Source organism: Sus scrofa, chromosome 6, assembly GCF_000003025.6.
Source record: "Sus scrofa isolate TJ Tabasco breed Duroc chromosome 6, Sscrofa11.1, whole genome shotgun sequence".
Classification (NCBI taxonomy): domain Eukaryota; kingdom Metazoa; phylum Chordata; class Mammalia; order Artiodactyla; family Suidae; genus Sus; species Sus scrofa.
In genome coordinates this window covers 160,536,807-160,560,727 of record NC_010448.4, presented here as the reverse complement: position 1 = coordinate 160,560,727, position 23,921 = coordinate 160,536,807, and the positions used below count along the sequence as shown (strand labels likewise).

Sequence of the window (23,921 nt, the reverse complement as noted above, 5' to 3'; positions counted from 1 at the left end):
GTTGTCTCTGTGAGTATGCAGGTTGGATCCCTGTCCTTGCTCAGTGGGTTAAGGATCTGGAGTTGGCTTAGGTTGCAGATGCAGCTCTAATCCAGTGTTTCTGTGTCTGTGGTGTAGGCCCCAGCTGCAGCTCTAACTTGACCGCTAGCCCTGGAACTTCCATGTGCCATGGGTGCAACTGCAAAAAGAAAAAAAAAAATTTAATAGGTTCAGGTAAAATTTGTAATCTTTAAAGAATACTCTTGTTAAAGAGAAATAATGAGGTCAGTTGACAGGATTTCAGTAATTGCTTGGATGTGAGTGAAAGGGGAGGAGGTGTCTGATGAAATCTAGGTTTTTAGTTTTCTTGGATGAGTGATGATAGGGATGATAAGAAGAGTAGATTAGAGGGGAGAAAGGTTTTTGCTTTGGGGCGTGTTGAAATTGATGTAAAGATATCATATAGTCTGGAATTTAGGGAAAAAAATCCAGATTACAGATAGTAGCTTTATACACAGAGAGAGCTGAGAGAGTGAGTGGGAATAGCAGCTTTGGATAGAATGCTGAGAAACAGTGTTGGATTAGGTATCTATTGCTTTGTAACATATTACTCACAAATTTAGCCACTTAAAACAACATTTATTATTGCATAGTTTCTGTGGCTCAGAACTTTGGGAGTGACTTAGCTGGGTGGTTCTGGCTCAAGGTCTCTCATGAAGTTGCAGTCAAGACATTGGCTAAGGTTGCAATCATATGAAAGGCTTGAGTGGAGCTGGAGGATTTGCTTCCAAGATGACTCACTCTCACAGCTATTGGCAGAAAGCCTTTGTTCCTTGCTGGTTGTTGGAAGGTAGCCTCAGTTCCTCACCAGCTAACCTCTCCATTGGGCTACATGAGTGTCATCATGACAGGGCATCTGGCTCCATCAAGGAGGAGTGATCTAAGTAAGATCAAGGAGGAAGCCAAGGTGCCTATTATAACCTAGTCTGAGAACATCACTTCTCCTGTTCATTAGAAATGAATCATTAAATTTAGCTCATGCTCATGGGGATGGGAATTTTAGGCATGGGGAGGAGAATTAGGCTCTACCTTTTGAAAAGAGTGTCACAGAATTTGAGGAGAGATTTATCTTTTTTGGCTGCACCCACAGAGTATGGAGATTCCCAGGCCAGGGGTTGAATCTGAGCTGCACCTATGCCACAGCTGTGGCAATGCCTAATCCTTAACCCACTGAGCTGTGCTGAGGATCAAACCTGTGCCTCAGCAGCGATCCAAGCCACTGCAGAGACAATGCTGGATCCTCAACTCACTGTGCCACAGCAAGAACTCCAAACTTTTCCTTTCTTTCTTTTTTTTTTTTTTGAAAGAAAAGATTCTCAATTGTATTTTTATTTTTTTATTATTATTTTTGTCTGCACCCTCAGCATGTAGAAGTTCCCAGGCCAGGGATTGGACCCATGCTGTTGCAGCAACCTGAGTCATGGCAGTGACAATGCTGGATCCTTAACCCACAGTGCCATCAGGGAACTCCCTTGTGGAGAGATTTTAAGCCATCACAGTCGTATTTATGGGACTGGCCGAGAAAAAAGCTTGCACAGGAGAATGAAAAGGGACAACTGAGAGACATCATCAGGAAAAAAAGCAGAAGAATGTGGTCAGGGCAGGAATAGTGAGTTGGCTTGAGCATTGTTGTGAAGATCGAATAGATGAAATCTTAAAAATATCCGTTGGACTGATCAATTTGGACATCACTGATGCCCTCAGAGAGAGAAGTTTCTATAGAGCAGGAGGTGTGGAAGTCAGATTGGAGTGGTTTGAAGAGTAAGTAGGAGGTAAGAGGTAGAGAAAACTAGTGTAGATTACTCAAGATGTTTCATTGCGAAAGAGCCAGAGAGGAATATGGAGTTGAGGGGAAGGGGTTTCTAAGATAGGAGCATGCTCACAGATGTGAGAATGGGAAGCAGGATCCGGGTTAAAAGTGAAGGTAGAGTCAGGATTTAAGGAGTGTAGTAACGATTTAGATCAACGGCCATGGGAAGTGGAAAAATGGAATAACTAGGGACATGTTAAAGATGAACCAATTTGAGAAATTTTAGATGAGACTATAAAATGTAATTTGTTGAATCATTACCCATAAATAGTTAACATTCTTTCTTGATTTGTATTGTTTTAGAACACTTTGGAGAGAAAGGTAAAAACAGTGAATTAGTAAGTTATCAGGGGCACGCAAAATATTCTTTGTAAAAGGGATCATTAGAGAAATAATTTGTTCTTTACATGCTGACTGAAAGAGACTCATAGTGACTTAGCATTTCAGAACCACTGGTAGCCTAAACACATTTAGGTGTTACTTGGCAGTCCTTAGCAATGTCTGGAAGGTGATAAAAAAAAAAATCTGCTGTCTAATTCTTGGATTTTAGGTTTTTGAAGAGCTTAAGTATATGTATTTCTCTTGAAAAGATATAGACGAGGTGGTCTCACATTTTTCTAGAAAGATATCACCACTTCCATCAAACAGTTCAAAGTGAATTTGTACTTTCCTAAATAAACTGTTGTTGAATGTATCAAGCATGATTTTTATTAAGCTTACATGGTGCATATTAATAGTCCAAATCTAATAAAGTAGCTTTAGAATTACAAAAGGAATAGAAGAAAACTTGTATCTAATCTAAATGCTCTGAAAAGGAAACAAAGAAACTGCCTAAGATGCTAAGTAGTACCAGTGGGAAAAAGTATGTGCAAATTTCATCTTTTTCACTTTCCTCCAATACTCAGTCTTGATTTTTCTCTGTTCTAATGTTCTTGAGCATTGCTCATGTAATTCTTTTGGACACTGATTCATTTTACATCTGTTATAATTAACTAGTTGTATCTTTAGTACATTCTTTATCTGTACAACAAACTTGTGAACTCCTTGATGGCAATACTAAACATTATTAATCTTCAAGCCCTACAATGTGTGCCACTGTTCTCATGGTGAATGGAATGTCCACGGCCCTGCAAACTAGGCATAGAGATGAGATGGAGGAAGCTCTGGTGAAATTGTTGCTTACACAGCCTTGTGAGTTTTGTAGAATATACTAATAGCAGATATATCTATTTCCACTGTTTATGTAAAGCCTGATAGAGTTTATATTATTAACAATGGCTTTTGTTCAATCATCCAGAGCCTGTAGAACTATGTGGAATCTTTTGCTTAGTGTCTCATATCACAAAAGCAGTTCTTGCTTTGTTGCAAGCAGTTTTGTTGACGGTCACAACTTGTAGAAAGATGGAAAGTAGAGTTGTTTTTAAATATGCTACTCTTATATGTGGTAGTTGTCATAGGATTAGATTTTTAACTAGTTACATAATCCCAATTAGATCTAGCTAGAACAGTGCTCAAGTGATTTAAATTAAAGATTTAATTCCTTTTACTGCTTATAGAGAAAAACAAATGACCAGACTAATCTTTTTTTTTTTTTTTTTTTCCTTTGTCTTTTTAGGGCTGCAACCGTGGCTTATGGAGGTTACCAGGCTAGGGGTCAAATTGGAGCTGTAGCCGCTGGCCTATACCACAGCCACAGCAATGCCAGATCTGAGCAGCATCTGCAACCTATACCACAGCTCACAACAAGGCCACATCCTTAACCCATTGAGTGAGGCCAGGGATCAAACCCTCGTCCTCATGGATACTAGTCAGATTCGTTTCCGCAGAGCCACAACGGAACTCCCCAGCCTAATCTTTTCTTTCTCATTTATTTTATTATAATGGATAATCTTGTCAGACTAGTTTAAACTTCTTATAAAAAAAGGAATATACTTTTTTTTGGGCAAAAGTTAGGGTAACATGATATATAGAATCATATAAATGGAGTCATATTCAAGGAAAGTGTTTTGAAGTATTCATAATGAATTTTTTTCCCATTCACATGACAGCGTTAAGATTATTATGAAAGTTGCTGTGGAGTTTCCCTTGTGGCTCAGTGGTAAGAACCTGACTAGGATCCATTATGATGTGGATTTGATCCCCTGCCTCACTCAGTGGGTTAAGGATCCAGTGCAGCTGTGAGCTGTGGTGTAGGCTGGCAGCTGCTTACAGCTCTGATTTGACCCCTAGCCTGGGAACTTTCATATGCTGTGGGTGTGGCCCTAAAAAGCCAAAAAAAAAAACAAAAACAAAAACAAAAAAACCAAAAACCAAAACCAAAAAAAAAAACCCCAAGAAAATTGATGTTCTGTTTCCTGGAATTTTGTTCACATTAAGACTTCATGCTAGGCCTGTCCACTTATTTAATTTAATTGTAGCATTACTGTTTGGCATAGATGGACACATGAAATATTGGGCGAGTATTTGCTTTGTCACCTTGGCAGCTCTTTTTTTTTTTTTTTTTTTTTTTTTTTTTAGTCTTTTTTGTCTTTTGTTGTTGTTGCTGCTATCTCTTGGGCCGCTTCTGCGGCATATGGAGGTTCCCAGGCTAGGGGTTGAATCGGAGCTGTAGCCACCAGCCTACGCCAGAGCCACAGCAACGCGGGATCCGAGCCGCGTCTGCAACCTACACCACAGCTCACGGCAACGCCGGATCGTTAACCCACTGAGCAAGGGCAGGGACCGAACCCGCGACCTCATGGTTCCTAGTCGGATTCGTTAACCACTGCGCCACGACGGGAACTCCCACCTTGGCAGCTCTTTACAGCGCCGCAACCCTCTTCTTTCCTCCACCACTTGTAGAAGATGCCATGCCTCCCAGAGACTATTAATAGAGTCCATTTGGTGGGAACACTCTCAACTCTTTGTACCCCCACTTAGTGGTATACTTACTTTCCTGCCTATCCTTCCCTGCATCCTTCACTCTCGTAATGGAAAAAATAGGTTTTCTTTTCTTTTTAGGGCTGCTGTAATCATGTCCACAATCAATTTTAGAGCTTTTTTTTTTTTTTTTGCTTTTAGGGCCACAACTGTGGCATATGGAGGTTCCCAGGACAGGGGTCCAATTGGAGCCACAACTGCTGGCCCACCACAGCCATAGCAATGCCAGATTTGTGACCTACACCACAGCTCATGGCAATACCAGATCCTTAACCCTCCTAGCAAGCCCAGGGATCAAACCTGCATCCTTGTGGATCCTATTCAGGTTTGTTAATTGCTGAGCTACAATGGGAACTCCCAATTTTAGAAAATTTTTGTTACCCTGAAAGAAACTGTTTCTGTTAACAATCACTTCCTATTATTTCACCCCCAGCCCTAGGCAACCACTAATCTACTTTCAGTCTGTACAGATTTGCCTCTTTTGGACATTTCATATAAATAGAATCATATTCTAAAAGTATTCTTTATATAATTATGATATGGCTTCCTTCATTTAACATAATGTTTTCAAAGTTCTTCCATATTGTAGCACTTATCAGTGCTTTTTTGCTGCATAATCTGTTGTACGCATAGTCCACATTTTATTTATTCCTTCGTCAGTTGGTGGACATTTCATTTGTTTCCACTTTTTAGCTGTTAGGACTAATACTTCTCTGAATGTTTGTATACATAAGTTTTGGTGTGGACATATGTTTTCATTTTTCTTGGATACACATCTAAGAGTAGAATTGCTGAGTTATATAGTAACTCAGTTTAGCTTTTTGAGGAACTGCCAGATTATTTTCCAAATCAGCTATACTGTTTTACATTCCCATGAGGGGTATAAGGCTTCCAATTTCTGTACATCCTTGCCAACATTTGTTATTATCTGTCATTTTGATTATAGCCATTCTGATGGGTGTGAAGTAGTATCTTACTATGGTTTTGATTTGTGTTCCTTAGTAACTATTGATGCTAAGCATCTTTTCATGTGCTTAGTGGCCACTTGTAAATCTTCTTTGGAGAAATACTATTTGGATCCTTTGACCGTTTTTGAATTGGGTTGTTTGTCTTTTTTGTTGAGTTGTAAGAATTTTTTATATATTCTAGTTACAAGTTCTTTATAACTGGCAAATATTCTCTCCCTTTCTGTGGGTTTTCTTTTTACTTTCTTTATTGATAGAGTCCTTTGAAGCACAAACTTTTTTTATTTTTTGTTTTTCATTTTTTTTTTTTTTTTTCCTGCACACAGCTTGTGGAAGTTCCCTGGGCCAGGGGTTGAACCCCAGCCACAGCAGAAACAATGCTGGATCCTTAACCACTGTGCCACAAGGGAACTTCCCTGGAGCACCTTTTTAAATTGATTATGTCTAATTTATCTTTTTATTTTGTTGCTTCTGCTTTTGGTGGCGTATCTGAAAAACCATTGCTTAATCTAAGGTGACAAAGTTTTATACCCATATTTTTTCCTGGGAGTTTTATAGTTTTACCTCTTATATTTAGGTCTTTGATCCATTTTGAGTTACTTTTCTTATGTGAGTGAACTAAGGGTCACATTATTTTAAAAAAATTTATATTCTTTATTTTTATTATTCTTCTGCATGTGGATAACAAATCACTAGCACCATATATTGAAAACACTATTTTTTCTTCCATTGAATTGTCTTGGCACCCTTGTGGTCATAAATATGAGGGTTTATTTCTGGACTCTAAATTCTATTCTATTGATCTTTATGTCATACTATCTTTACAACAGCGTCACACTGTTTCAATTACTGTAGCTTTGTAGAATACTTTGAAATTGAGATGTGTAAAGTCTTCATCTTTGTTCTTTTTCAAGATTGTTTTGGGAGTTTCCATTGTGGTGCAGCAGAAACAAATGCTACTAGTAACCATGAGGTTGCGGTTCAATCCCTGGCCTTGCTCAGTGGGTTAAGAATCCAGTGTTGCTGTGAGCTGCGGTGTAGGTTGCAGACATGGCTTGGATCCTGCATGGCTGTGGCATAGGCCGGCAGCTACAACTCTGATTCAACCCCCAGCCTGAGAACTTCCATATGCCACAGGTGTGGCCCTAAAAAGAAAAAAAAAGAAAGAAAAAAATATTGTTTTGAATATTCTAGGTTTCTTGAGCTTCCAGATGAATTTTAGGATCTACTGACTTTTTCATTAACAAATTAACTTGTTTATATCTCTCCAAAGTTGAAAAGTAGCTGCTAATTCCTTGTCTCCCTGGGACTATCATCTAAACCTCTTTGCTTCAAGATTGGTGAACCTATTGTAAGCGTCTTCTACATTGTTTTTCTCTGTTCATCTTTCTTGTGTTGATGGCATTCTTTTTTACTTCTCAGATTTCACTGAAAATCTTAGCAAAGGTCTCCAATGATAGCTTTGTTGCTAAACCCAATGGGTACTTTTTGCTCTTAATTTTTTTTTTTTTTTTTTTTTTTGGCCATGCCTGTGGCATGCAGAAATTCTGGGGTCAGAGATCTAACCCAGGCCACAGCAACAACCTGAGCCACAGCAGTGATGCTGGGTCCTTAATCCACTGTGTCACCAGAGAACTCCCTTTTTACTCTTAATTTTAATAGCACTCTCTGCAGAATTTTACATTGGTTACTCTTTGTTTTAAAGCTTTAAAGCAATAGTTTTGTTGTTCTTGAAGGGATGACAACATACTCTTAATTTTCAAAAATGGAAACAATAGTGAAAAATATATGAGGTAGAAGGAAAAAAAGACTCATCTGAAATCCTACCGTTTGTTTTTGGAGAAGAGCTTTCCTAACTCTTTGGGCTTATATACACATTTACATATGCTTTATACATATGGCGTCATTTTAGGATATTCTATGACCTAATAGCATTGTATTAAATTTTTTTTTTTTTCCCACTGTACAGCAAGGGGGTCAGGTTATCCTTACATGTATACATTACAATTACAGTTTCTCCCCCACCCTTTCTTCTGTTGCAACATGAGTATCTAGACATAGTTCTCAATGCTATTCAGCAGGATCTCCTTGTAAATCTATTCTAAGTTGTGTCTGATAAGCCCAAGCTCCCGATCCCTCCCACTCCCTCCTCCTCCCATCAGGCAACCACAAGTCTCTTCTCCAAGTCCATGATTTTCTTTTCATTTGTGCTGCATATTAGATTCCAGTTATAAGTGATATCATATGGTATTTGTCTTTGTCTTTCTGGCTCATTTCACTCAGTATGAGATTCTCTAGTTCCATCCATGTTGCTGCAAATGGCATTATGTCATTCTTTTTTATGGCTGAGTAGTATTCCATTGTGTATATATACCACCTCTTCCGAATCCAATCCTCTGTCGATGGACATTTGGGTTGTTTCCATGTCCTGGCTATTGTGAATAGTGCTGCAATGAACATGTGGGTGCACGTGCCTCTTTTAAGTAGAGTTTTGTCTGGATAGATGCCCAAAAGTGGGATTGCAGGGTCATACGGAAGTTCTATGCATAGATTTCTAAGGTATCTCCAAACTGTTCTCCATAGTGGCTGTACCAGTTTACATTCCCACCAACAGTGCAGGAGGGTTCCCTTTTCTCCACAGCCCCTCCCGCACTTGTTATTTGTGGATTTATTAATGATGGCCATTCTGACTGGTGTGAGGTGGTATCTCATGGTAGTTTTGATTTGCATTTCTCTTATAATCAGCGATGTTGAGCAATTTTTCATGTGTTTGTTGGCCATCTATATCTTCTTTGGAGAGATGTCTATTCAGGTCTTTTGCCCATTTTTCCATTGATTGATTGGTTTTTTTGCTGTTGAGTTGTAGAAGTTGCTTATATATTCTAGAGATTAAGCCCTTGTCAGCTGCATCATTTGAAACTGTTTTCTCCCATTCTGTAAGTTGTCTTTTTGTTTTCTTTTTGGTTTCCTTTGCTGTGCAAAAGCTTTTCAGTTTGATGAGGTCCCACGGGTTTATTTTTGCTCTAATTTCTATTGCTTTGGGAGACTGACCTGAGAAAATATTCACGATGTTGATGTCAGAGAGTGTTTTGCCTATGTTTTCTTCTAGGAGTTTGATGGTGTCCTGTCGTATATTTAAGTCTTTCAGCCATTTGGAGTTTATTTTTGTGCATGGTGTGAGGGTGTGTTCTCATTTCATTGCTTTGCATGCAGCTGTCCAGGTTTCCCAGCACTGCTTGCTGAATAGACTTTCTTTTTCCCATTTTATGTTCTTGCCTCCCTTGTCAAAGATTAATTGACCATAGGTGTCAGGGTTTATTTCCAGATTCTCTATTCTGTTCCATTGGTCTGTCTGTCTGTTTTGGTACCAGTACCACACTGTTTTGATGACTGTGGCTTTGTAGTATTTCTTGAAGTCTGGGAGAGTTATGCCTCCTGCTTGGTTTTTGTTTCTCAGGATTGCTTTGGCGATTCTGGGTCTTTTGTGGTTCCATATAAATGTTTGGATTGTTTGTTCTAGTTCTGTGAAAAATGTCATGGGTAATTTGATAGGGATTGCATTGAATCTGTAGATTGCTTGGAAAATTTTTTAATATAATTTGTTGTACTATTTTGTATTGTATTTATTCAAGTAACAGAATGAACAAAAGATACCATTTTTTTCCCTTCACCCTTGTTGCTTAATGAAATCCTAGTCATCTGGCTTTGGGAAATTAAGATTCATATGCTGTTTGTGATACTAGAAGAGAAGTTGCAATAATCTGTATTGTCGTCCATAGTTATGATAGGCTGGTAGTACCCAGTCCATTTAGTTAAGGCAATTACAAATACCCAACCACAGGCAAAAGACTCTACTTTTTTTTTTTTTTTTTTCCCCACTTCCACAGCATGTGCCGGCCAGGGATCCTTACCACCATTCTACGAAAGAACTCCCCCAAGATTCCCCTGTATTTTCCCCTTTCTTAAAATTCTCTAGTGGCTTTAGAAAAAAATCCAAGCTCTTTAGCATGACTTAAAGGTGCTTTGTGATCTGCCTCCACTTACCTTTCTGCTCACCACTCTCTATCTTCTCTAGCTGTTTTTTGTCCCTCCCCACCCCCCTTTCCTAGAACACCGCAAACCTGTTCCTGCCTCAGGGCCTTTGCATATATTTTCAGGCTTCATGGATTAATATTACCCCAGGTCTGAGCCTGGCTGATTTCCTTATCTGCATCATTTTATTTTTAGCATCTAGAGCAGTACCTGACACCTAGTGAATATTCAGTAAATATTTATGGAATGAACAAGTTTGAAGTAGTTGATATTTCTTCCTTTACAAATGAAGAAATTGAGACTTAAATCACACAGTAGTTTCTGTGTGTGCGATTAAGTCCTCTGACTCCAGATAGAATGTTCTGCTGTCAGCAGATACTGAATTATACTAGCATTGATATTTTAAAATGACAGTAAACCCAAGGTATCACTAGTCTGCTTACTGGTGATAACTAATTTATGTCATTATCACAATGTGAAATAAACTTTCTGCACAGGCTGTTCTAAAATGCAAACTGCATTGATTCCTCATTAAAAAGTACTGAATCCTTTTACATCTAAGTTGTAAGATAGGGACTTAGATCATTCTTTTTGAAATGCCAAGGATAATCAAAAGACTCCTTCCTATTCAGTTCACTGAAAGCCTAGAGAAGGGGAGGAAGAGCAGATACTAAGTCTTAGAATATGTTTAGTAATGGGTTGTTTTATGCTTACACAGCGGGAACACAGAAAGTGGCAAATTCTTGAAGATAATTCTATTTTGAAATTTTAGCCATCCAGAGGAAGATGAAATATAAATCTGATAGGTGACATCCTGTGTGCTTGCATGTTAACTCTTTTGCCTTCATTTTTTAAAAAAAAATCCATGCATTCTGAAGTAAAATACACCTGATAAAGAATGAGTATTTATATTTTTGAATTTTTATTTTTTTGGCTGCGCCTGCCACATGTGGGAATTCCCAGGCCAGGGACTGAACCCATGCCATAGTAACGACCCAGGCCACTGCAGTGACAACACTGGATCCTTAACCTGCTGCAAAGAATGAGTATTTTTAAACGGCCTTTTCAAAGGTGTTCCCCCCCATTATAAAAGTAAAATGTGTTTATTACAGATCATTAACTTCTCAAGTCCTTGAAAGTTTCTGAAGCCCTTTGGCATAGCTCTTGAATTCTTGACCTACTTCCTTATTCTTGCTTATAATCCTGCTTTCCCTTAAGCAGCAACATCTAATAGAAATTCTTCTCTCTCTCTCTTTTTTTTTTTTTTCTCTTTTTAGGGCCACACCCGCAGCACATGGAGGTTCCCAGGCTAAGGGTCAAGTCGGAGCTGTTGCTGCTGGCCTACCCCAGAGCCAGAAATTCTTTAAGAAGATAATTTTTTAGGCAATTTTTGAATTTTTAACGGTGTTTCTCCTATCTTTTGATATTAACATGTTGTGTTTTGAGTGCTTTTCCTGGCTAACCTGGGGACTACTTTGAACAGTTTCTTTGCAAACTTTGTTCTGGGTTTTAACCTCCAAATCTGAACAAAGATCTTTTGAAGCATAGCCTCAGTTTAAATGGGGGCTGTAGGATGGGTCTTAGAGTTAGATCTGACATCTCAAAAATCCGTGGTTCTGGCTATTGTTCTTGCTAACTAGATTATTTTCTGCGTTGTGCAAATTTTCACTTCTGTAAATTTTTGTAGTGCTCCTCTTGCTGTTCATCTTTTCATGATCTTATTATTTTGGGCCCTGACTTAGCGTTTTCCAAATAAGGAGAAACATCCTTGGGCAATTTTTGATAGAAAAATGAAGTTGGATGATAATAATGGATTATCACTGCATAGCTTGGTGGTAGAAGTGTTAATATACAGCATAAACTTTCTGGAGTTTAACACACCCCATCATTTCCTTCAGTCATTTTTTGTGAAATAACGTTAGTCACTATTTAGTACTTGGGGCAATATTTGAGAAACAAAACAAAAACAGGAAATACACATTGAGGTCCAACATATATTAAGATGTTTTAAGTAATCTGCAGCACTTAGGCTACTGTTTAGTATTTCATATTTAACTTTTTCTTAAAAGGATGCAAAAACCCCATCATCATAGCTGTGCTTAATTAATTAACCCCTGGGAAAGTGGATCTCTTCACTGATCTGTTAGCCTGAAATTCTGACTCGAAGGTACAATTGTACTTTTTAAGAAATAGTGAAAGGAGTTCCCGTCGTGGCGCAGTGGTTAACGAATCCGACTAGGAACCATGAGGTTGCGGGTTCAATCCCTGCCCTTGCTCAGTGGGTTAACAATCCAGCGTTGCCGTGAGCTGTGGTGTAGGTTGCAGACGCGGCTCGGATCCCGCGTTGCTGTGGCTCTGGCGTAGGCCGGTGGCTACAGCTCCGATTGGACCCCTAGCCTGGGAACCTCCATATGCCGCAGGGGCGGCCCAAGAAATAGCAAAAAGACAAAAAAAAAAAAAAAGAAATAGTGAAAGACCTGAGCGTTTACAGTGTCAAAGATCACTAGATCAAAGTACAAGTCTCGCACTCTCTGAATTCCAGAAGTTTTTTCCTAAATTTATTATATTTTCATTTTGAAGTAAAGCCTATCCTGAACTGTGTGGCTAGTTGTAATCTCTGTCGTGCTTGGTGTAAATATGTTTTAATACCAAAATATTAGTATGCTTGATTGTGAAGTTAATGAAATGATTAACACCCCACACTCCACTGCAGATGTGACACTACTTAGGTATTATATTTACGTTACTTTTTGAAAATTATCTAGTTCAGAACACATTTGCTACAAAGGTCTCAGATAAGAGATTTGGACTTGCACTTGTTATCTAATGACCTAGGGGTTTACATGCCAGCAGTAGTTTAGAAGGCAGGAGTACCACCCTCTAAAACACTGCTGCATGGCTGAAATAGAGTGACATCTACACTGCTGAGTTCAAAAGGGTTGCTGATTTGACACTCAGCCTTTGTGGCTCAGAGAAACTTTGAAAGAAGACTTAATCAAATCTATCGTATAACTGTGGCAGAAATGCATGGTCTTTAGAGTCATACCTCAGTTGGAATCCTCTCTATCCCATTTGTTACCTGTGAGTCCATGGGCAAGTTACTTAAGCCTCTCTGAGCCTTTATTTTCCCAATTATAAATTGGGTATAATAAAAGAACCTATATCATAAGATTGATGTGAGAATTAAGTAAAACTGTGTTTAAAGCACTAGCCCGGTGTTTGGCCTGTAAGTGCTCAATAAATGTTAACAAAAAGCTAAACTTCTGGCGGTGTTTGACATATAATATTCACTAAATGTACATTGTGGTCACTATTATGTAAACTAATATTCAAGATTCATAGCATGAAATATAACTGTTAAGGAGACTGTGTATTTAGGCTGATTAGTGCGTTAGTGCATGTAGTGTCTGAAAGCAAGCTATATGGGATGCCAAATTTATAGGCAGAAGCAGACAAAAAGTAGTTATATGTTGGTATTTAATGACATCAGACGTTGATATCAACATGCAGTATCTCTGTATTAGAGACATATCTATCATAAGAACTCAACCGGTCTAATTTTCGGTCAACGTAATTTCTATTCTGGCTTCCTGAGTCTAGTTCTAGCCTTCTTACTATAATTCTATTACTATTAATACTTTCTGATACTTAGTATAATTAGTCATAATTTGTATAATTACCTCCAGGCTGTTCTAGCTCTTACATATGTCTCGTATATATATCTCTGTTCTGATATATATATATTTTTTTAAAGGAAGGCAACTGTCTTTCAGCATCTTGGAGAAACCCCTAATATCACAGTCTCCTTGTGTACTGATTCAATATATTTTCCTAAGGCTCTATCTGTAGTACGCAGCTGCTCAAATGAGGCCCTCTATAATGGGGAGGGAAGATGAGCGAGTTATCTATGCTCACTTGAGGGATGAATGATGGAGAAAATTCCTCCATTATTGTGGGTCTGTGAATCCTCAGTGTTTTTGTTGGTGTAGCTTTCCAGAAGCATGATGACATTTTAGGTTATTGAGGGCTACAGACATTAACTAGTAAGGATCTCTGGTACATTAAATATTTTTAGGATGGTTTAAGCAGTCTGTGCTCTCTCAAATGGAAAGGAGACTGCAGGAATAGGTGTTATTGCTGTCATTTTCTATTTTGTAGTTATTGTTGTAAAGAGTGTACCTCTGTGGAGTCCTATTTATTTATTTATTTTTATTGAGATGTTATTAATACCCAATGAAAACCACAGATTCCATGTGTGCAGTTAGATGAGCTTTGACATTTGTTTACACCCTTGTTACTAATATCAACTAAAATATAGAGCTTTGCTGTCACCTTGCAAAATTTCCTTCTGTCCTTTTCCTGTCCATCCCGTACCACAGAGCCAGCTTGTGATTTTAGTCTTTATGGATTCGTTTAGCTTAGCAGGTTGAGCACGTGTTAGTTGTTTCAGGAGAGTATAGTCCAAAGTGAAACGCTAGCTAGAAGTGTGGCCTCATGTACTGTTGGGAGGGAACTAACATATGACTCACACTGAAGCAGTGTTACATTTATGTTAAAAGGTGGGAGACCACTTTGACATTTGTCCACATTCATCGTCCATTTGTCTTCTACCTTCAATTTAATTTAGCTTAATACAATTTAATACAGTATAATAACTGGTGCAACAGCAACATCCATAAATTGGGAATGCAGTAAATTGTACCTCGGCATATCAGCTGGGTTGAAAGAGGGTTCACAGAGGAGGTTGTGAGCATGAATAGGAGGGAAAATATGTTTTTGTTTTATTTTGTTGCTTACTTTTTTTGTAGGCTGTCTTTGCATTATTACTAAAGCAGAGTGTGGTGTATGTGTGTGTATAGTGTGTGTAGGTGGGACTGAATTGATGGTAGGAGGCATGTCTGACCAGGTGTGGCTTGATGGGAATAAAGTTAGCTTAGGTTTAGATGAAATGATTGCAGATCTCTGTTTGCTGTATTTAAGGTAGAAGAAAGGAAGGGGTGTGAACCTGTGCCTTTTATATGGCAGGTTCTGTGCTAAGTGATTTAGTTGTATTAATTCAGAAAATGCAATGATTCTGTTAGAGTAAGTAATATTCCCAATTTTACAAATGAAGAAACCTCAGCTCAGGAAATTTAAGTGATGTAGCCAGGGTCACACTGCTAGCAGCTTGGAAGAGCTGGAATTCGGAATCTTCTCTCTCTCACCCCATTAAACTGTACTGTTTATAGGATAAGTTAAATACGTCTAGGTATACTTTAAAAAAATAATTTCTTCTAGAAATTGTACTTCCTTTTAAAAAATTTAAAGCATATGCTTGGGGAGTTGAAATAATTTTGTACATTTAAATGAGAGATTTCACACGAGTCTTATCTATAGCCTCAGCAGCCTCAACGGGGAATATTTTGAGCTGTGTTTAAATTGCTTTTATAGCTATCGCTTCAGAAGACAGTTTTTTAAGTGGTACACAGAAGTTAAGCTAAAGTAATAAAATATACCCAGAGGGTCACAATTAAGAGGCCCTACTGGGATTTTGATAAGGATTACATTAAATCTGTCTATCAATTTGGAGAGTATTGCCATTGTAACAACAGTATTTCTCCCAATCCATGGACACAAGATATCTTTCCATTTATTTAGGTATTTATTACTAAGTATTTTTTTGGTATTATTATAAATGAAATTTTTTTTCCCCACATAAATTGTATTTTTATACTCTTGAAACAAGCTATTTTTGTATATTAGTCTTGTGGCCTGAAACCTTGCTAAACTCATTTATTAGCTCTAGTAAGTGTGTGTGTTTGTGTATACCTTAGCATGTTCAGTATGTAAGATCCTGCCATCTTCAAATAGAGATAGTTTTCTTTCTTTCTTTCCATCGGGATGCCTTTTATTCTTTTTCTTGCCCAGTTTCCCTTGCTAGAACCTCCCATGCAATGTTGAATACAAATAGTGAGAGAGAATATCCTTTGTTCTTGGTCTTCTGTTCCTGGTTAGTTTAGTAGTTTTATCATCAAAGAATGTTGAATTTTGTCAAGTGCTTCCCCTCTTTGTCTTTTGAGGTGATCATGTGTTTTTTGTTCTTTATGTACTAATATGGTATATTGTATTGATGGTTTTCATGTGTTTTCCAACCTTGCCTTCCTGGAATAAATCCTACTTGCTCATTGTCTTAGTCCATTTAGGCTTCTCTAACAACAACGCAATAGGCTGTTATAAACAGCAGAAGTTTATTTCTCATAGTTTTGGAGGCTGGGAAGTCTAAGTTCAAGGAACTGTCAGATTCTAGTATCTGGTGAGCATCTGCTTCCTCACATGATTATATGTTGTAAGCTCACATGGTAAAAGGGGCAAAGGAACTCTCTGACTTCTTTTATAGGCACTAATTCTATTCTATTATAGGGCACCATTCACTACCCAGAGGCCTCACTTCCTAATACATTCACCTTGGGGTTAGGATTTCAGCATATGAATTTGCAGGGAGGCCTGTGGGGGACACAAAATTTAAACCACAGCAATCATGGTATATAGTCTTGTATTTGTTGCTAGATTTGATTTGTTAGTATTTTGTTAAAGATTTTTGCATCTATATTCATTTTAAATATTGGTCTTTTCTTGTGATATCTCTGTCTAGTTTTGGTATCAGAATGATATTGGCCTCATAGAAAAAGTTGGGAAATGTTCTTTATTTTGGAAGAGTATGAAAGGTTATTAATAATTCTTTAAACTTTTTTTTAGATTGATGTATAGTTGATTTACAATATTATGTTAGTTTCAGGTATATAACATAATGATTTTGTACAGATTATACGCCATATAAAATTATAAAAATATTGGTTTATATTCCTTGTGCTATATATTACATCCTTGTATCTTATCCATTCTATACCTAGTAGCTTGCCCTCCCCTTATCCCTCATACCAGTAACCACTAGTTTGTTTGCTGTATCTGAGTCTGTTTTGTTAAATTCGTTCATTTGTTTTATTTTTTAGATTCACATTTAAGTGAAAACGTACAGCATTTGTCTTTTTCTGACTTATTTCAGTAAGCTTAATAGGTCCCTCCATGTTGTTGCAAATGGCAAAATTTCATTCTTTTTTATGACTGCGTAATATTCCATTTATATATATGTACCCATCTTTATTCATCTGTTGATGGACACTTAAGTTGCTGCCATGTCTTGGCTATTGTTAATACTGCTGGTATGAACATTGGGGTGCATATATCTTTTTGAATTGGTGTTTTTGTTTTCTTCAGATATATACCAGAAGTCAAATCGCTAGATCATATGGTAGTTCTAATTTTTTGAGGACCACTGTTTTCTGTGGCTGTACCAATTTACATTCCCACCAATATTGACTAAGGTCCCCTTTCTCCACATTCTTACCAACATTTGTTATTTGTGGTCTTTGTGATGATAGCCATTCTGACCGGTGTAAGGTGACAGCTCATTGTAGTTTTGATTTGCATTTCCCTGATGATTAGTGATATTGAGCATCTTTTCATGTGCCTATTGGCTATCTCTGTATCTTTTTTGAAAACATTCAGGTCCTCTGTTCATTTTTTAAAATTAATTAATTAATTTATTTTGTCTTTTTAGGGCTTCATCTGTGGCATATGGAGGTTCCCAGTCTAGGGGTTGAATGTGGACTGTAGCTGCCAGCCAATGTCACAGCCATAGCAACATGGGATCCGAGCTCTGTCTGTAACCTACACCACAGCTCACAGCAATGCCAGGTCCTTATCTCACTGAGCAAGGCCAGTGATCCAACCTGTGTCTTCATGGATGCTAGTCAGATTAGTTCCCACTGAACCACAGCAGGAACTCCATTCTCTGCCCATTTTTAAATCGAATTGCTTGGTTTTTTGATGTTGAATTGTATGAATTCTTAGTGTATTTTGGCTATTAATCTCTTATCATATTATCATTTGTAAATATCTTCTCCTTACAGTAGATTGCCTTTCTGTTTTGTTGATATTAACTTTGCTATGCAAAAGCTTTTAAGTTGTATTTGTTTGTTTTTGCTTTTGTTTCCTTTGCCTGGAGAGACAGTTTAAAAAAGATTGTATAAGCAGTACACTGCCTATGTTTTCCTCTAGGAGTTTTATGGTTTCTGTTCTAAGTCTTTAATCCATTTTGAGTTTATTTTTGTGTGTTGCTGTGAATTAGAATATTTCATTCTTTTACATGTAGATGTTAAGTTTTCCAGCACTACTTACTGAAGACATTGTCTGTTCCCCATTGTATATTTTTGCCTCCTTTATTATAGATTAATTGGCTCTATGTGCAAGGTTTTTTCTGGTCTTTCTAGTTTGTTCCATTGATCTATATGTCTATTTTTGTGCCGCTACCATACTGTCTTGATTGCTATAGCTTTGTAGTATAGTCTGCAGGGTACGTGATACCTCCAACATTGTTCTTTTTTCTCAAAATTGCTTTGGCTATTTGGGGTATTTTGTGGTTCCATACAAATTTTAGGAGTATTCTAGTTTTGTGAAAGACATCATGGATGTTTTCATAGGGATTGTATTAAATCTGTGGATTGCTTTAGGCAGTATGGACATCTTAACAACATTAATTCTTTTAATCCACAAACAAAGGATATCTTTTCATTTATTTGCAGTGTCTTCAATTTCCTTATTGACTTTTTTTTTTTTTTTTTTTTTTTTTGTCTTTTTTGTCTTTTTTGACATTTCTTTGGCTGCTCCCGTGGCACATGGAGGTTTCCAGGCTAGGGGTCTAATTGGAGCCATAGCCACCGGCCTGCGCCAGAGCCACAGCAACTCGGGATCTGAGCCACATCTGCAGCCCACACCACAGCTCACCGCAACGCCGGAACCTTAACCCACTGAGCAAGGCCAGGGCTTGAACTTGCAACCTCATGGTTCCTAGTTGGATTCATTAACCACTGAGCCATGATGGGAACTCCTCCTTATTGACTTTTTTTAGTTTCCAGAGTAAAGGCCTTTCACCTCCATGTTTAAATTTATTTCTAGGTGTTAATTCTTTAAACATTCTATAGAATTTACCAGCAAAGTTACCTGGGCCTAGGCCTGCCTGCCTGTCTGCCTTCTTTCCTTTCGCCCTCCCTCCCTTCTTTTCTCCCTTCCATCTTTCCTTCCTCTCTTCCTCTCTCTCTCTTTTTCTCTTTGTCTTTCTTTCTCTTTTTCTCTCTTTCTTCTGTCATTTTCTTCTTTTTAGGGTTGCACCTGCAGCATATGGAAGTTCCTGGGCTAGGTGTCAAATCAGAGCTACAGTTGCCAGCCTATGCCATAGTCAGAGCAGTGCCAGATCCGAGCTTTATCTGCCACCTTTGCCACAGCTTGTGGCACACTGGGTCCTTAAATCACTGAGCCAGGGATTGAACCTGCATACTTATGGACACTATGCTGGGTTCTTAACCCACTAAGCCACAACGAGAATTCCCTTAAAAAGAAATTTTTTTGTCTTTTTTTAGGGCTGCACCACACAGCATATGGAGGTTCCCAGGCTAGGGGTCTAATTGGAACTAGAGCTGCCGGCCTACACCACGGCCACAGCAACTCGGGATCTGAGATGTATCTGTGACCTACACCACAGCTCACAGCAACCAACGCCAGGATCCTTAGCCCGCTGAACGAGGCCAGGGGTAGAACCCTCAACCTCATGGTTCCTAGTTGGATTCGTTTCCGCTGTGCCACAACGGGAACTCCTGGAGGCATATTTATGCCAACTTGCTAAAAAATACATTCGTTAGTAGGTTTGAGAACATCGGTAGGATAGCACCTGGTAGGAAGATTGCTGGAGTTGGGGTTAAGTTGGCCCTGCCTTTCTCTCATCACTGCCAGTATTCATCAAAAAACAGACAACAACAACTCTGCTATTTGATGAATAACATTGGCTTAGGCAGGTTTGCTTTAGATCAGGAGGTAGCTGGAGATCGCTTGCAGCTAGGACTTTCTGCCTCTCTTTCCTTCTCTCACCTTGTATCTTTAGTTGTTACCTCCTTTCTGTAGAAGGCCCAAGGCCTGTGGCCAGTGTACCTCACAGCTTTAAGAGCAGATAGGAAAGACTTCTTCCCTCAGCCTCAGCTGAAAAACTTGCTGTGAAAGGACTGTATTCTGCCTTGTCCCTGGGGTAGTGGGTTTTGTGATTGGCCAGATAGCGGCAACTGAGTACTCACTGTGCCTGGGGGACTTAGTCATACCAGCTTCCCACTGGCCCCACATTGGAGCCGAGTGGTGAGAAAATGAGGGAGAAGACTCTGTGTCATTGTGGAAGAGGAGGAGGATTCAAGGCTAGCAGAGCCCAGATAGGGTCTGGGAGAATGCTTTGCAGGGCAGCCATTCCAAATTGTGTCTGCTATTTCAAACTCTGCTATACATTCAAACATGTATAATTTAATTGAGTAATTTCCTTGATCTCCCTGGTGTCACTTCATTTATATTAGTATGTGGATAATTCTTACCATGCAAGGCCTTGTGAGGTTTGCTGTATATAAAATGCATAGCACATAGAGGGCATCAGTGAGTGAGACTCTGATGCTGCTGTTGCTGCTGCTTTCGCTATCATTAATGTCACCACCATCCCTTTCCCAAAGTCCTTGTATTTGGAATTTCCCAAAGTCCTTGTATTGAATAACATTTAATGTCCTTAACTTTTTTTCCAGACCCTCCAGGACCTGGTGCCCATATCTCCTTTCAACATCCTCTCTCCATCTCTCTACACCTTGCTCTCTGCTCTCTGCTCTTGGGTCTTCTCTTCTGTGAAGACCTCATGTGTAAAGTTTTCTGTACCTGTGCCTTTGCTGATGTTCTTCCTTTGGCTTGGAATGCTTTTTTTTTTTTTTTAAACCTCTGTCCCTTCTCTTATCAGAAAGAACCCTTTGTAAAAAAGTCTAAGGTTGAAGCTTGAAACCTGATCACTTCCGTATTGCTTTCCCTGATCTTTTCCCTGGCAGGGAGCCTTCTGTAGTTCATAGCACTTTGTACCTGTGTGTACCTGCCTTATTTTTGCTCTGTATTACAGTTGTTTACATGCTAGTCTTTTTGGGGGGTGGGGGCAGAGCTTTTTAAAATAGTCTAGCCTAGTTATTTTGTAGGATGTCCCATGGTCTGGATTTGTCTGATTGTTTCCTAGTTATATTTGTTTTATTTTCACTTATCTATTTCAATGTTTTCTAACTTACTCATAACCCTAATAGTGATAACATAATTGGGGCCTTTCTTGCCTTTTTTTCTATTTACTGTAATCTTAGGTTTAAAAGTAAAAGAGGATCAAGGATGAATATATTGGTTGTTGCCTTGTTGGAGTTGCATTCTAACTCTCATTGGGTATTGCAAACCTAATTATTATTTTTGTGTACTGCCTTGGCACTTTTGGAGGGAAGATAAGTATAGGGTATGGTAAAAGGGTTATTAAGTGCTTAGGGAATGTTTCATTAACTCTGTTTTTGCCAACTATCTAACTGTATTGTTAGTAAAGAACTCTTTTCTATTGGTATTGAGAATTTTTTTTTTTTTTTTTTTTTGTCTTTTTGCCATTTCTTGGGCCGCTCCCGTGACATATGGAGGTTCCCAGGCTAGGGTCTAAATGGAGCTGTAGCCGCTGGCCTAGGCCAGAGCCGCAGCAACTCGGGATCCGAGCCGCGTCTGCGACCTACACCACAGCTCACAGCAATGCCGGATCCCCAACCCACTGAGCAAGGCCTGGGATTGAACCCGAAACCTCATGGTTCCTAGTCAGATTTGTTAACCACTGAGCCACAACGGGAACTCCAGTATTGAGAATCTTTAATAAAATATGAATCCTTATATTTGTAAGTAGATATTGAGAATTTTTAATAAAACAGGGCCAGAGTTAAGGGGTATGAAGGAGGAATGAAAATATAGTGTAATATTTGCTATACTTAAAGTACATATAAAATTCTGATTAGGTTTATTTGTATAGACTGCAAAACATTTTCATTTTAAACCTGTTAATTCCTATCTTTAAGTGATGGTGGGGGAGAAGGGAGGAATGTTATATAAATTTTGTCTCTTTATCCTTAGATGATTCTAAAAACAGTCTGTTTATCATTTATTGATTGAATGTTTTTGTTTTTCTTTTAGTCGAAGGACAAAATGATGAGAGGCTCTCGCAGAGGATGTGTTAGACTCAGAGTGAGTATTTATTCATTTTTATGAAAACCAATTTTGTCAGAAAAAAAAATTTTTTTTGACTCATGGTAGTCTAAACTTAAGTTTAGCTTTGTTACTTAATTATTGGCATTGGCAGCTAAAGGCTCAGAGGGAAAAATTTCTCCAGGGTAACTCCAGAACCAGGACTAGAACTCAGTTCTTTTGGCCTGTGATTTAATGTCATATCCATAACTTAATGCACCTACTGACTTTTTTAACCTCTGTTTAACATCAAGGACAGGGGTTGGAAATTAAATGGGTTGTGCAGTAGAGCGAACAGTAGAAAAAAATTCTGAAAAGTCCTCACTTTTAACTGCTTACTGCTGTTCAGCACTATTTAGTCATGGTTTTTCTAGCAGGATGTGCAGGATGTGAGCCATATATATAATTAAAATATTTTGTAGTAGTCACATTTAAAAGTAAAAAGCAGATGAAATTCATTTTAATAAGTAATTTATTTTATTTATGCCATTATATCCAGAACATTATTTAGTCATGTAGTCATCATGTAGTCAGTAAAAAAATTTATTGAGGTATTTTGTATATATATTTTTTCCATATAGGTCTTTGAAATCCAGTATATCCTTTGCATTTGTGGCACATCTTGGTTCAGACTTATAGGACAGTGCAGGCCTGGAGCTTCAAGTCTTTTTTTTGTTTGTTTGTTTTTTTTAGGGCTCACCCGTGGCAAATGGAAGTTCCTAGGCTAAGGGTTGGCAGATCCAACCTACATCTGCAACCTACACCGCAGCTCACAGCAATGCCAGATCCTTAACCCACTGAGGGAGGCCAGGAATTGAACCCGTGTTCTCCTGAATACTAGCTGGGTTCATTATGCTCAGCCACAACAGGAACTCTCTCAAATTGCTTTTGATTGCTTGTTCATTGTCCACCATTGTCCAAATAGGTAAAGGCAAGAAAGAATGCAGGGTTGGAGATACAGTTTCTAGTACTCCCCTGTATCTAAAGAAGGGTCTATCTCTGTCATAATTAGGTAACTCAGCTTCTCATGGCCTTCACTTCTGGTCCCTGTTTTCTTTCACCCAACTTTTTTCTGTACCCTTAGTTTTAAAGACGTAAATATATTTGGTAAACACATGATGGCCTTTATTAGCATAGTTAATTAGTAGAGATGGGAAATAACAGGCAGAAACTAAATTCTAAAGGAAAAATCTTGGCACCAAGATAGGAGTAAGTATGGCGAATTTGCAGGATGAAAATTAGGCCTGTTTTGAACAGATGGGGTATATGTGATAGCATAAAGATTTTTGAAAATTCAGCTCATTATACTGTTTACTGTTATTTCCTTTCCTTTGGTTTGTCTTTTGCCTTCTTGGTTTGACGCTTTTCTAAGCACTTGCCATTGACCTCAGTCCCCACTCAATCTGATATTAACTGCTTTCTTGGCTTGAGAGAAACTCAATAGTGAGACTTTGGCAGAGCTGTGGTGAGACAGCTCTTAAATCGAATTCAATCTGGATTCAGGCCACTGTCTCATTGTTACATTTAATGCACTGTTATTTTCTTTCAAATATGGCTTAATTATTAACTTTCATGACTACCATCTAGGTTAAGAAACAGAATTTAGCCAGTTACCCTAGAATCCTCTCTATGTGCCTCATTCAAATTGCAGCCTGGGGAGTTCCTGCTGTGGCTTAGCGGGTAAAGAATCCAACTGGTATCCATGACGATGCAGGTTTGATCCATGGGCTCGCTCAGTGGGTTAAGGATTCAGCGTTGCCATTGAGCTATGACGTAGGTTGCAGATACAGCTTGGATGTGGCTGTGGCTATGGTGTAGGCTGGAAGTTGCAGCTCTGATTGACCCCTAGGTTAGGAACTTCCATACGCCATAGGTGCTGCCCTAAAAAGAGCAACAACAGCAACAAAGCTCACTCTGTGTCTCCAAAAGTAACCACTATTCTTTTATAGAACTAACTTCTTGACTTTGCATTCCTCAATTCTGTATTTTGTCTTGCCCATTTAAAAAAAACTTGATAT

General features: G+C 38.5%; 1 protein-coding gene across 6 annotated transcripts in view; it reads left to right on the top strand.

Annotated features, from left to right (window-relative positions):
- Positions 1-23,921, top strand: part of OSBPL9 (oxysterol binding protein like 9) — a 177,669-nt gene that overhangs the window by 5,654 nt on the left and 148,094 nt on the right. For all 6 annotated transcript variants that reach the window (XR_002345204.1, XM_003482083.4, XM_003482085.4 and 3 more), the window contains exon 2: positions 21,853-21,903. Coding sequence is in view for 4 of the 6 variants with exons in the window: in XM_003482083.4 (XP_003482131.2) it covers positions 21,853-21,903 (51 nt within the window). In the remaining 2 variants the exon portion in view is untranslated. The remainder of the gene's footprint in view (positions 1-21,852; positions 21,904-23,921) is intronic.